We start from the raw sequence: 15,243 nt of genomic DNA, 5'->3' as shown, positions 1-15,243 counted from the left end.
TGTGTAAGTTGTTGTTCTTGTGACTTTACAGAATGTTTTTATGAATGATCTAATTTTACACCAGAGCATGATTTTGTTAAGCTACTATAAGTGCACAAACACACACATACTTGCCATCATCCAGGGCAATGGATCTGAATTCACATGATTCCTATACAGGTCTGGAAAATAAATGGTAATTTTCAGGTCTTCAAAACTTGAGAAATTGCCCCAAAATTATTTTTTCCTACATGCCTGGCAACACATTTTATGTAGTTGTTGACCCACTGCCATTTCACATTTTGTGATATTTACTGTTCAGTTACAGTTTACATCATATTGATGTACAACAGGACAAAGTGTTGAATTTCAAGGAACTTTGTATTCAGTGTACAGTACTTGGTGTAACTCAGTCACACAGTTCTCCCTGTCATTTCTAGGTTCCTAGGTTAAGAAGAAATAACCACTTGATGGCAGCATTAGCCTCTGAATGAAGACACTTGCTCTCAGTCTGCTGCAGATTGTATAAACGGTCTAGTTGAGAATGAATGAACCCTCTGCAGAACCTGTTAAGACCGGAAAGGAAGCAGGCGTGGGACTGGATCGTCCCTGGTTCAAATCCCTAGCTGGGAAAAATTGTGTTGGGTATTGTGAATAAGTAAAGCTCTCCTTCAGCAACTAACAACTGAGGCGCCCATGAGCAAGGCACTTGAACCCTTATTTCTCCACAGGACTGTGGTTGTAAATGTGTGCAACTGAATGACTGTGGAGGAAAAAAGTACTGAGAAAGTGCATTCATGGTGATAGAGGTGAATAAAATCTAATAAATTGCATGTGTTGACACAGGCAGCATTCCCTCAACTCCTTAGGGAGGAAAAAAAAAAATCAAGCATGCTAAACAAACCGTCACAGGATTAAGTTTTTTAGAAAAGAGAGAGTCGATAATTGCCATGGCACATTTATTAGAACAAAATTCTGTTAAACCTTTTCCTCACTGCCTCCTTCAACCTATGGTATGACAAATGAGGTGTTGCATAGGTGTTCTACCTAAGGAGTGAATGAGGAGTATGGTTTATGATTCAGCACTTGGATACATTGCAGGACATTATATAACAGACATACATTCAGGACATCTTGGGCGGACACGTGTTATTAAAAACAAAAAAAGAGGGATGGGATCTATATTGATGGACAGACCTTCCCTAATCCACAGTCTCTGTCTCCTGGATATACTCTTGGATATAGAAAAGTGCTTGTTAGTTTCATATAAGGCCAGTGTCATAGAAAATAATGAAAAGTGGGTGACAGAGTGGGTTTGTAGTATAATATATCTCGTCACAGGTTAAAATTGGCATCTGACGTAAAATTGTCCGGTTGAAAATACCAACACTGCATTTAAAAGCTACAAGGTAAGTCAAGAAACAACTGAAAGAGCAAGCTGTGAGGAGTTAATATGAAATGTCCTTCCAGCATCACACAGCATTCTGGGTAGAAAGAATTGATTTCCAGGGCGTTGCTTTGTTCAAAAATGCCATTCGATCTGGAAATGGGCCACATATTTTTTCTGTACTGTTAAATATTGACTGTCAGAGAGAAACGGGATGGAGAGGTAAAATTTTGGCAACTGCACTGAATGATTAATATGCAGACTGTGAAAGTGTGTGTACCGTACTACAGCATGGGCGTATGACCCAGTATGTTCACTCTTACTATCCAATAGGCCGGCTACCTCATTTTGCAGCGATTTTTTAATTCTGGAAGCTTATCCTTTCATCTTCGTGGAGGAAAGCCTTCCAGTGTGAGAACAGGTTGAGTCCTCCTGTATGCGTCTTATCCATATTCATCACCAGGGGCGACCTATGGAGAGGTGTTAACATCAGGAGGCATGAGATGGGTGCAGCGGCTGCCTAATTACACCAATGCCATCCTAAGGGCACACACACACACACACACACACACACACACACACACACACACACACACACACACACACACACACATCCCCAGAAGGAAAATGGAAGACCCCTCCACACGCCACAGCACAGTGCACAAACCCCACGGGCTGTTTGCTGTGTGCAGAAATAACAGCTAATGGCTGTAATTACTGAATATGAGGGGTAATAATGGATAATTTTGAAAGCGTGGTAATGCAGAGGCGTTTCACTCAGTGGATGAAATAGAAATAGACGGGCGGAGGAGAGGAGAGCATGGTGAAATCAAAAGAAGCAACACAATAAGCTTGTGTAGTAGCATACAGTGTGAGATGAAACAAGTGCCGTGCTACTTCAATGTGCCCAGATACATTCGTAATGCGACCGAAACAGACAGGATCTCTGTTTCCTTAACATGGAATAGATTCTGACCAGCGTCACTCTACTGTTTAGTAGTTTGCTGTATTGTATAATAATGTATAACACATACTGTATGTGGTACAGTTGCTCTTTTTTATCCCTTGTTTGTTTTATCTCTTTCTTTTGAATCTATGTTTGCGCTTTATTTTCTGCACAGCACCTCGAGACAAACCCGTTTTTGTAAAAGCGCTTTATAAATAAACTCGACACATTTGTACCTGCAGTATTATCTGTCGCTTGGGACTCAGATTTAACGACTCCACCTAATATTTTGTTTCATTCTAATGCTGTGTGACAACTAAAGGCTTTGGAACCCCCAAAAAAAACAGACAATGTATGTGACAACACATACTGAGAATTGAAAGAAAAAAATGAAAACACCAGTGGCAAACTTCATTACTGTGCATGTGCAAAAAAGGCCTTGGCAAGGTGAAAAATAGAAATACTCTACCTTTAATAGTAATACTATTATATAAAAATGTATATTTGTCCCAAGAGCCCCGACCCCTTCTTGGTTATTACAGTGGAGATCCCTTTGGCACCTTGCTGCTTCCTGTAAGTGTCTCCCTAGTGTCATTCAGCGAGTCCGGAGCTCAGGTCTCAGGTCTGTGGAGGCCACCGCTCCCTGGAGAGGCCTTCACCCCCCCCGACCTCTGACCTCTGACCTCAGTGTGGGGAGGAAGGGTCTCCGTTATTGTCCATGAGAACAGGCTGTGATGTTCTGCTGTCAGGTAGACTTCCACAGTGGGGTGTTGTAGATCCAACCGTCTCCCTACGCAAGGCAAAGGCAGAAAAGGAGAAAAAAAAACATATTAGGCGACCAAGCAAGATGAATAGCAGAAATGATAGGAATCATTTTCCTTTTTCCATGTGATAAGAAAAGAAAAAGTGATGAAATGACCTACTTTACATTCAGTATATGCTATACAATGATCAAAGAAATTGCCCATTTCAGATATCATTTGCTACCAAGACTGACTCGAGAATGACTGAAATGGACATTAGAGAGGATTCTACTTTGTGATAAGAATGGCTGGTTAAGAAGAAAGGTTTCATTCCAAAATGCCATCTATCCATTTTGGAACAAAGTTGCTGCTGAAATTCATCAGGCAATATTTGAAAAACATGAAATGATTCTGTCCTCAAAAAATGAACTTTTTTCTAAGCAAATGTCTTAAAATGACTCCTAACTTCAATACTAACCAATAATGTGCTTAACTTTCATGCCAGCAGTCAATATGGGAGAGTGGAGAGAGTTTTTTAAATGGTGGAATGATGGAAACTCTTTATGTTGCTTAAAGACACTTCAGCAGGGCGGATGCTTTTATCTCTCTATACCAGTGATTCTCAACCTTTTTCATATTAAGGACCCTAATTTAGTCCACATTAGGGGCCACAGACCCCCCATTTGATGAGATTTTGTCTCTCAGACCCAAATCTGAGAATATTTTTATTGTTAGATATGATTTTGTCCAGAATTCCATGACAATCTGTATTGTAGGTAGAGCGATAACAGTGAAATTATGACCAAAATAGTCTTTTCTTCTACATTCTCTAATTGTGTTAACTTCTTGTAAATGAAATAATACTGAAGTTTAACAATTCATCAATTTGCCTGGGACTCCCGGGAACTCCCTCAAGGACCCCTGGCGGTCCCCGGACCCCACGTTGAGAACCACTGCTCTACACTGTACCTCTTTAGTGAAGTATTTGGGTGTCCAGGGTGCGTTTTCAGCCGCTCTCTGCCTCTCCTCTCCTCTCTGCCGCTCCTCCAGCCTGTGCTTGTGCTCTGTGGCTTCGTCGATGTTTCCTTCCTTCAGCGACTTGGTGACATGTTGCCATAACCTCCTACATGCACACATAATACACACACACAGATTCAATTTGTAACATCACACACCTATAACAACCAAGCAATACAACAATGTAAAGATAGCCTACTCCATTACAAGTAAAAGTCCTGCATTCAAAATCTTACTTAAGTAAAAGTACATAAGTATTGGCAGCAAAATGTACTTGTAAACGTACTCATTATACAAACTGTCCCCATTTAGAGAGTTATATTTTTCATAAATTATTGGAATATTAATACTGATTTATTACATGTACATGTAAGCAGCATTTTAAAGTTGTCAACGTGAAGCTAATCTTAAGAATTTAGCTATACTTTTGGGTAGGCTAATCTATAACAATGCTATTTTATAGTTATTTTATAAAGATGATCAAATGTTTTAAATATAAAATATTGATCTGAAAAGCAACTAGTAACTATAGCTGTGAAATAAATGTAATGGAGTAAAAAGTACAATATTTCCCTCTAAAATGTATTAGAGTATAAGTACAAAGTAGCATAAAATGGAAATACTCAAGTAAAGTACAAGTACCTCAAAATTGTAAGTACAGTACTTGAGTAAATGTACTTAGTTACTTTCTACCACTGCCTATAACACTACCCACTTCCTAGATCGACCTATTTAGAAAAACAGTGCTAATTCGTATTTCACCTGGATTCTGTCCGGCCCTGTTTCTCCACCGGCCGCAGCTTCTTCCTGGTGACGGGCAGTTTGGCGGTGTCGATCACTTTGGTCTCCCCGCTGCTGTAGGTGAACTCCAGCGTCCCGTTCCACTCGCCCTGCGCCTTGCACACGATGGTGCTGGTCGGGTTGTGTTTCACCTCTGCTGTCACTCTGGAGTCGGGCAAACAGAGAGAGAGAGCTTGTCAGGAAACGTCCATTTCTACACAAGACACCCAACTCTCCCATATTGACGGCTGCCATGAAAAGTGAAGCACATTAGGAGTTAGGACTCATCTGAAGACATTTGCTTATAAAATAGTTCATTTTTTGAGGACAGAATCATTTATGTTTTTCAAATATTGGCTTCCAATAGATTTTGGAATGAAACCCTTCATTTTACATTTTATGTGCTGACATTTTACATTTTTGAGATTTTGATTTTAGTTTACTGTAAATAAGACATCGTGGTAACACTTTACAATAAGGGTACATTAATTAAGGGTTAATAAGCATTAACTAACCCTTAATTAACAGTTAACTAATGTGTCTGGTAATCATTTACTAATGCTGTTCATGTTAACTAAGGTATTAATTTATACATTATTTAATAGTCATCTTTATAAACTATTAAATAATGTATAAATTAATACCTTAGTTAACATGAACACTATTAGTAAATTACACATTAGTTAACTGTTAATTAAGCATAATTAAGCATTAACTAACCCTTAACTTAGTGTACCCTTATTGTAAAGTGTTACCAACATCGTTGAAAAGATTGGCCTCTACACTGGATTTTACATTGTGCACCACTGCTGGATTGCTTTACAGCACAAAGGAGGCTGCTTTATGGCATATGACGGTAGGGCACTGTTCTTAAAATTAAAATTAAAATTAAATTAAAACGCAAATTAAAACTTTAAAACTTTAACTTTAGGCCTTCCTGCAAAAATTTGCAGGAAGGCCTATGGAAAAATCATTTCCAACATGTTTTATCCTCTTCAGTAAAGTGAAAGAGACCAAACACACATGAAGGGACGCTAGGGAGGGGGAGGAGGGACAAGTCGCAACATCTTTACAACGGCTAACCCTAGAAAGGAGTGCAAGACACTAACAAATATCCCTGTGTCCCTACAATGTTTATGTGTGGCAGGAAGAAAAAACTGCGATGAATGTACACAGACAGCCAGAGACAGAGAGAGAGAGGGACGGACTCACCTGTGCACCTTCCCTCCATAGAAAGGCTTGGTGTGAAAGGTGACTGTGGCGGAGTAACCGCTCTTGGCACAGTTGATGGACACTTTGCCCCCCAGCTCCACCCAGGGCACCGTGAGGATGGAGCGGGCGTAGGCACAGGGCAGCGTGAAGACGTACTCCTCATCATGCTCCAGGAGGCACAGCACCCCTGGGAGGGGAGAGGGAGGAAGGTCAGAGAGTTAATCCTCAGATGCACGATGGGTAAACAAATGCATAGAAACAAGAAAAACGAGCGATTTGAATATTTGAAGAGAGCTTTTATGTGGAAAATAATGAGGGGAAGCTTAATAGAGCAGAGCCACGAACTAGTTTAAATTTGGAGGAGATGGTGCCGGATCAGGTGAGGCATGTCAAGCCGAGCAAGCAGAGAGACACTAACCCACTTCTCCTCCCACATGCATTTATGTCTAGCCAGCTAATTTCCCCGCACACTGCCTCTCTTTGTCTACATGTTTAATCAAATGTCGGAGTAACAAACAGTAATTTAATCTGCTGGCCTGGTATGCAGATGCTTTCTCTAAGTTGGTTATGAGTCTAACGCACTAACGCCTGTCACTGATTTCCATTACGCACTTGTGAAACACAGCAGGCAGTGTAGAGTGTTATGTATAGGATGGTTATGTATAGGAATTATTATGAATAGGCTACAGATTTTGAACCTGCAATGAGTGATATCAGACCTAAACTAAAAGAAACTAATGTGTGCTATGTGGAGATTTCACTGAGATATAATGATATAAACTAATATCCACACAGGGCCAGCTGTGTTGCTCTTTTCTAAAGCTTGTTGTCACATTCCACGCTGGAACGAAGCTCCTCCCAGTCCATTCAGTAGCGTTTTTTTTGTTTTGTTTTTTTAATACTAGCTTGGCTCCTCCCTCACTGTTTAAAAGCGGTCCTCATCCCCTCCCATTCCTGAAAAAAATTTAGTGTAACGGCGGAATCGATGAAGTGAGCCAGTCTTCATTTATCATTGTGGGACATGTAACCTTCAGCAGGAGAAACATCTGTCAAAGCGAGACTGGTAACCTGCGACACCTGCAATGTTTGTCCTTAGTAGGCCTCCGTAGTGTAGTGGCTTTGCTGTGCTATATTTACAAATGTGTTGTGGTTTCTGTCACCCTCTAGTGGTCAGAAAATTTTGCTTATTGCAGCTTTAAGTGGCTAACAATGCTGGTGCTCTCATATGTCGTTAATATCATTTTTACGTAATGAGTAGAAGTGTTTTTGACAATCTGAAGCTCTCCAATTAGAGCTGCCACCTTCAATCTTACTTAATATTGGGATTAAACTAAAACAAGCATGCTTTGGTGTCTTCATGTCTGTGAACAGTGATAAAAGACTCATTAAGTAAATTGGTGGTGGGTGTCAGCCTTTTCAATTACGCATGATGCAACACACTCAGCACAACGGTCACCCACAGTGAAGCGCCTTACATAAACCCATTGATATCTCCTTTGTGCGGCTCACATCTAGCATCTCTTGGGTGCAGGGATTCCCGTAAGGCCAGCTCACTTCAACGCACAGCATCATCATCTGTGTCATTCCATCAGTACTTCAGTAGATTTTGCCATATGGACATGTGAGCACCACATTTTCCTCAGATTTGCCCATGTTCATGAATAGGTTTCTGTTCTTACATCATAGCCACATCATGTCGATACATCAAACTACTTGTGCAGCAGCTATGTTGCACTGCAAAATGCCCACAGGGGTAAACTCTTGCACCATTGTGAGGCTTATAAAGACACAGAGATGGACATACTGAGAGATAAAGCCATTCAGAACCATATAATGCCCAGTAGACCCACGTGTTTCTTTCTGTTAGCTTTCATGTGAAGAGGGTATACCTGATTGAAAGAGTTTCTGTATGGTGTGATTGCAGTGGATAAGTCAAAGTCATGTGGATGGCTGTCACATGTATTGTACTCTGTAGATTAGCCTGTAACTCTAAACACATGGATTTGAAGCAGAGAAAAACTGCCAAGCACCAAAGTCTACCATATAATTTCCTAAATCACACCCTATCCACCTCTGCTTTTCTGTAGGTAACGATCATTCTCTTGGTGTTTGTTTCTATTTCAAGACACCGGCTAGCCGAGCAGCGTTTGTGTCTGTGACAGCCAAGCGTTCCACTCTTCCAGCGTCAGAGGTTTTATTTTTTACAGCAGGCTCACCTCAGCAGCTGCGTAACAAGCAGCCCGACAGGTCAAATCAAATCAAAAATCAAATCAAATCAACAGCCATTAGGAAAGCAGAAACTCGCAAAAATTCCCCTGAGCTGCGTCACCCACAGGCAGAGGTAAGATGGAGAAAACTGGAAGGTTTCACTGAATTGGTTCATGTATCCGGATTCAGTCGATTATGTTCAAGGACTTCCTGTATCCTGGCTCAGAGTGAGTCATCACAAGCGGCCTTCATAGTGTAACGGTGCTGACAGAGAGGACTGGCTTATTGATTGACACGGGAGAAGTCTCATACCCTTTCATACCAGGCAGGACACTGGGACAGCCTTGGTCCGACAGAGTGCAGGACTTTTACCAAAATAGCAAAATCCTGTTATCGGAGGCTTTTAGGCCTTTTGCTGCTCCTGCTATTCAGCTATTCAGTGTCAAAAAGTGTAAAATGTAAGCTACATTTAGATTACAATGACAGTTTAAATCAAATTTAGTAAACTTAAAACACCACAGGGAGAAGGGTGATCGTTTTATGTGATTCAAACATTAGCATATCTATATTATTAGTTTGTACCAGCAGTTCTATTTGTGCTGGTGGGAAAGTCAGCTGCTAAACAGCGTTGCATGCATATGCTATTTTGTCAAACCTGGAAGACAAACAATAAACAAACAAACACGGATGTCCTGCAGCTTAACAATCTAATTTGACAAACTTCATTCAAACAAATGTAAGGTTAGCCTGGCTAACAATGAACTTGCAAAAAAGGTGCAAGTTATGACCATTGCGTCATAACTTGGAAACTCAGGTGGTTTCTGACTTAATCATCTGACTTTGGAGGGCATTCATGTGAAATTTCCAAGTAAGAAATTTGTTTTTCCGAAATATCCAAATGCACAATATGTCGTGGATTAGCTTACCTTCCCCCACCATGGACACCCCTATGGACATGCCCATGAACTTGCTCTTGGTCCAAACATGGGCGTTGACGCACATCCTCTTCTCCCGGCACTCGCAGTAAAACCCTGACACCGGCGGATGATGGGACACCTGCTCCGCCACAAAGCGGACTCTGTAGCAGCCTCCGGGCGAATCGTCTCTGTCACTCTGCTGCGCGTTGTTGGGGCCCCTGCCTGGCTCCCTGGTCGACCCCTGGTTAGACCGGACCAGAGGTTTGACTTTGTCCCGGGGCACTTCCCAGGAGCAGTGGAAGGTCTCCCCCAGCGCCGGGTTGTAGGGCTTCTTGGCCACGGCGCCCTTGCGGCCCTCGTGGAAGGCGGTCAGGTAATACTCCACGAAGCGGACGATGCGGTCCTCGGCTGTGGCCCCGGCGGTGATGGACAGGAACATGTCGGGGTGGGCCATGAAGTTGGCGTACATCTCCAGCAGTGAGCGCTTTTCCAAAATGAAGGTTGGCAGCACCACCTAGTAAGCAAAGACCCAAAATATGCTGAATAAAAAATGTAGACTACTCTTTTGACAGAGAGGTAGTGTGGAACTCTTGGGGGTTTGGTTAGGATTTTATTCAATTGGCTTTTGGTCCATGCTTTAGTTTCTTACCCGTGTGAGGTCCATGCCCAGTTTGAGCTGGGAGAGCAGGTGGAGAATGATGCTCCGCTGGTCATCCAGGACGCCCAGGTCTTCCTCCTCGTTGTCCTCCATGTCCGTCACCTCTTCGCTGGGACTGATGTCTTCCAGCCCTGGGTGGTGCTGTGGAGACATAAAGAAAGTACAATTACAAATTGCTGGTGAGAAACCTAGCAACTCAAATTTCAATGATTTTCATCTTTCTAACTTGAATTGAAGGCTAAGCGGTCCTTCATAGTTTCAGCAAGTTTCATAACTCAATGGCCCTTGAAGCCCATTCAAAGCCCATGACAGAATGTCAAAAATGTATGGATTGACATCCATACATTTTGAAAAGAAAGCTATTTTTCTAACCAAAAGCCAAAATGTGGGAAAAACAACTGAAAACAATTCCTCTCCGTGTAACCACTTTTCAACAAAAAACTATATAAAATACTTTTCATTTCAAGGCTATGAAATGAAAGACTACATGCCTGTATGATACCATTCAACCAAATCATGTTCTTGTCATTGGAAAAACTGCCTACTGAAAGAGTGCTTCAAAGTCTAAAGTCTAAAACTCTTGAATCTAACCTATTGATTGTATTCCCTATGGTTTCATTTGTCTATACAGTACTAAAACAGTAAGAATTACAATAATAACATATGATGGCCCAGTCAGTGTAGGAATATTTGATCATTTCACATAATCTCAGATACAGCACTGCTCCCAGTGACACCTGTCAGCCTCCAAGGCCAAGAGGAGGAAGAGGAAACCATTTTGTTGTGCCGGCTTTTAACTGCTAATACCAAGGGTAAGGTCACGCTCTCATTTGGAGGGCAGTGGAGGACCGATTACAGCCCGCACTGCCAGAAGCTACCTATAAATACCAAAAGGACACAACCCTAGTTCACTTTTCACTCCAGCCAATTCATATCCCATTCACCCCCCATCATCCTCCCTCTTCAACCGCTTTCAAACTCTTCATACTGAATCGTCTCGGCGAAGAGCAGAAGGTCACGCAACGCAAGAAGAACGCAGAGTTTCTGTTTGTACCTTGAAGTGCCTTTTGTTTCGTCTGCTTCTAACAGCCTGCGGGCCCTGACCTCCACAATGCCTCGACGGGCGCTTGGCACGCAGTACAGTGGTCAAAGTGGACGGAGATTTGCGTCCTTCGTTTGTGTTCCTGCATTCAGCTGGAAGCGGATCCAGTCTGGGTTAAAGAAGAGCTAATGCCTTTGATATCTCCTGCAGTGACTTGGGGTGGGCAGGAGGAAAAAACAGAAAGAGGCTGATGTATAATGTAGAAAGTGCTCCCGAGCCTGTGGGCAACAACAACGCTCTCCACCTCCCCTCCACCCCCCCCCACCCCCCCACCCCCACCCCCACCCCCACCCCCTCTCTCTCTCTCTCTCTCTCTCTCTAATAATAATCTGTTATAACCTTCTGCTATCATCCAATTTGTGATAAATGTTTTTTTCCCCAAATTGTGGATCTCTGACTGGAATGAAACTCTGCATTTCTTCCACTGCTGTTGAGAAAGGAATAAAACAGGCAGAGAGAGAGCGAGAGAGAGAATGGGGGAAAACCAGAACTGAAACTCCCTGGTGGCATAATTGAACGAGTGTGCCTGCAGTGAGGGGGAGAAATGCAGAAGAAAAGGAGAGAGATTTCCAGTATGAATGTGCCTGCCTGTCACCTGAATATTTCATTCCATGCATGCCGAAAGCCACGCTCCACACATCTTTGTGCAGAGATCGCACAACACACACACGTTCACACTCTCTCTCTCTCGCTGCACGCTCTGTGCACCGAAACCTTTGCGTTCTGCACTTGAGCATACACACATACACACACACACACATATACACACATACACACAAGGGAACATGCTTGAACACACAAATGTTGGAGTCCCAGGAGCCGGTCGGTTCGCGGAGCAGAGTGATATATATAGAAGTGAAGGGGAAAAGAGGGAGGCAGAGGGAGGTCTGTTATGATTCCAGCGGTTCTAACTAATTAAAGAGGCGCTCTTGATAGCAACAGGAAATTATCACTGAAGAGGTCAGAGCAGTTGTGCCTAGCGGTGGAGTGGATATAGTGGAGTTAGTGTGACGAGTGGATAATAATGTCTCTCAAATACTAAATGAGCATGGAGGCATGGGAGGTTTTGGACTTATGATTTTAAACAGCAAAGGAGGGGAAAGCAACATTTTATATAGTTGTCATAGTGCAACAGAAAGAGACTTTGGATGTGTTTCAATCAAAACATGCAGCCTATCCTTGCTGCTAATGTCACTCAACACAAAATCAAATTAGTAATTTTGACATTAGGTTGCAATGTATTATACAGAATTCCAGCTCACATTAAGTCTCGCTACATCCTCTGTGTAGTCTGAAGGGCCTGACAGTTATATTGACTATATTCCAGGTCAGATCCACTGTAAGGGAGGGGGGGGGGGGGGGCACACAGGTCTGCCAGAGCTCAATATTACTGTGCATGCTTGATCAACAACACAGATTTGAATAGCAAAAAATGATACTGTAAGCAAAGCATGATGGATACTGTAGACCATGCATTTATTTGATCATCTCAACTCAGGCCATTGGTCAGTGTGTGTAATGAAATGGAGGGAGGTGCTGTGTGTATTTCCACACAGATCACCTTCCCTCCATTTCAGGAAACATTTCAACAACTTTCAAGCGTGCTGGAAAATGTGCAAGGCGCAGCATAATTCCATAGTTTATCACCACAGCTTGCCCTGGTAGCTGGTTTGTTTTATTATTTATGAAGTCAACAAAGGCCCTCACTCTTGGAGGGAAATTCTGCTTACAATTTCAGATCAGTGATGTTTACTGCTCAATGCAAGCTGATAAAACCCTCAGGCAAGTACACTATTCACCCCATAACATTTCCAACATGTCAGAAACATGGGCACGTACTTTTTACTTTTGTGGTGGCACTGCACACACTCAAGCACACACACACACACACACACACACAAACACCAGTTTATAAACACTCACATTGCATTGCTGTGAAGCTACAGGCTTGACCGGCATGGAGCTGGATCTCATCTCCAATACAATATCAGCGGTGCCAAAGGGAAAAATAAAATGGCCTCAGGTCAACACCACCAAAAGTAATATCCACCAAGAGGAGGGAAGTTAAAGCTGCGCTGTTGATACAAAACCTCCTAACAGGAAAACCACTGCACAGGTCTTCAGTAAGTGCAAAATCCAATTACAAAGGTCTAGCCTCAACGGGAAACTCAACAAAACCTGTGTCTTTGGAAGAGTTCAAAGTTGCTCTGCAGAGAAAAACGAACAGGCTTCTTCCTCATCTGAGAGAGTTTGCTGACTGAGTGAGCAGTTTTCTTTCTGGAGCCCTGGGTCTTGTTAGAGAGACATGCAATGTGGCTGAGTTGAGGAGGTGAGCCTCTGTGCGTGACTTGCAGAGAGAGAGGGAGAGAGAGAGAGAGAGCAGAGCCTCTCTCTGCCTATACCACCCACTCTGAGAAACATGGGGAGAAAAAAAAAAAGAAAAAAGTTGAGGGAGAGTCCCGGTGACGTGGATGTTGTTCCCTCTGCACTCTCCAATCATCCTCTTGCTGTGTTTCCCTACGCCTCCCTCCCCCTCCCCTCCTCCTGTTCCCACCTTCTCTTTCACTTCTCTCCCCTCCCTCCATCTACAGCATCTTCCCTGTCACTTTGTGTTTCTCTCCCCTCCTCCCTCCCGTCTTCTCCTGCATGTCTCTCTCTCTACGTCTCCTCTCTTCCATGACTGGTGCTTCCTTGCGTCCTTCCTCCACCTATCCTGCATGCATCGTGCCCCCCTCCCTCTTATCTCTTTTCTCTTCCTCTCCACTGCCTCCTTATCACATGTAGGATGGGGGAGTGTAGATCAGCTAGCTTAATTGCCAGCAGTCTGGCAGTTCTGCAAACCAACTCTTTTCCTGGAACTAATGGGCGGCTGCCTGGCTCTCAAAGCCACTTTATCTCTCTCATATTTTCTAAAATATTTTTGCCGGCCTTCTCTGTATCACTCTCTCTCTCTCTCTACATCTGTATCTCACTCTCTCCCTCTATCTGATTGTCTCTTTCTTTCTATATCTGTTTGTCTCTGTTTCTGTCTCTCTTTATCTCTCTCTCTAACTCCCAAATCCTCTCATCACGCCCGACAGTCTTCTTTTTCATTGACTCGACGCTCCTGTTTGATTCATTCTTTCTCTCTCTTCCCCCGCCCTCGCGCTGTCATCACTCCGATTGTTTCTTTCATTCACCCTCCCTCTTCTCCTCTCCTCATTCATGCCATCCGCTATTCTGTTTCATCGTCATCCTCTTTCTCCTTAACCAGCTCCTTATCCGTTCGCTCTGTTTCCCCCCCCTCCCACTCTCTCTCTTTTCTCTCTCACTTTCACTAGACCTCACTTTCTTTCCCTTTCTGTCTGTCTCTCTCTCAAGGCATCATGGGAGAGTGTGGGCGGCTACAGAAGGCTCAGATAGGGCAAGTCTGCTCGCGCTCCTACTTCAAAGGCTCTCTTTCCTTCACAGTTTGAACACGCTAACCTTTGAGGGTTTGTCTTCCTCCACCACCCACCCTCCTCATCCCCCCCATCCTCATCCTTATCCTTACCTCTTCCACATGTCAGCAAATTCTCCTCCACCTATCCACTGCCACCCCTCCCCCCCCCTCTCCCATCTCTGCACTCCTTTTCTCTGTCAGACCCCCGTCTGGGAGCTGGGGAGAGCGTGGGTGTGTGAGGAAAAACTCCACTGACCTTTTGCAGTGAAATAGCTCAATGGTGGAAGTATCCTCTTTGCACCTCTACCTTTGAAGCATGTTTGCTAGAGTAAAGTGGATTTCTCCTCCTCCTACTCCTTTGGGCACGTTCAACAGAAAAAAAAAAAAAACGTCAGTTGGAGAGAAGACGTTATCACCGGGACGGGGATGCCGGCTTTGTTGTGCAAATGAAACGCTGTTGTGTCTCCACCCGGCTCAAACTAGATCTTAATTAGCTCCATGCAGTCTTCTTTTTTCCTCTTTCCTCCGGAGTAGATGGTGCCCCTGACCCTAAACCCGAGTCTTTCCCTGTTCTGTTCAGTGGCAGAGCAACTCTTTAATAAGATCAGCAACTACTCAGAAGCTCAGAAGTTGTGTGTTCCAGCGCCCCGAGGGGTGACATTTGGACGCCAAGCACCAGCACCAGCTCCAAGAGGAAACTGAAATGATCTCAGACAAGCTAATGTATAATTAGACTCAGTAGCTCAGAGTAATAAGCTGTCACAACGTCTTACAGTCCAATGTGGGCCCACTCTGCAATGTTTACCTTAAATTTCGAACTGAGAAAAAGTGCTCAGTGGACAAGCTCAGTAGTTGTACAACTGTAATGTACAT

At 43.3% G+C, this 15,243-nt stretch overlaps 1 protein-coding gene across 1 annotated transcript; it reads right to left on the bottom strand.

Annotated features, from left to right (window-relative positions):
* Nucleotides 1–969: 969 nt before the first annotated feature.
* Nucleotides 970–12,926, bottom strand: LOC139662309 (oxysterol-binding protein-related protein 10-like). The gene is made up of 7 exons (XM_071540967.1): nucleotides 12,873–12,926; nucleotides 9,839–9,988; nucleotides 9,199–9,703; nucleotides 6,065–6,251; nucleotides 4,835–5,017; nucleotides 4,025–4,178; nucleotides 970–3,102 (listed from the first exon to the last, which is right to left on the bottom strand). The coding sequence occupies exons 1-7, from the start codon at nucleotides 12,921–12,923 to the stop codon at nucleotides 3,058–3,060; spliced, it is 1,275 nt and encodes a 424-aa protein (XP_071397068.1). The 5' UTR covers nucleotides 12,924–12,926; the 3' UTR covers nucleotides 970–3,057.
* Between the last annotated feature and the right edge of the window lie 2,317 nt (nucleotides 12,927–15,243).

This window comes from Centroberyx affinis, unplaced genomic scaffold (genome assembly GCF_046629955.1).
Source record: "Centroberyx affinis isolate AG114_WGS23_722 - 3 ecotype Tasmania unplaced genomic scaffold, CSIRO-AGI_Caff_v1 ptg003755l_1, whole genome shotgun sequence".
Lineage (NCBI taxonomy): Eukaryota > Metazoa > Chordata > Actinopteri > Beryciformes > Berycidae > Centroberyx > Centroberyx affinis.
The sequence above is the reverse complement of the archived record's forward strand: the minus strand, read 5'-3'. Positions and strand labels throughout refer to the sequence as shown.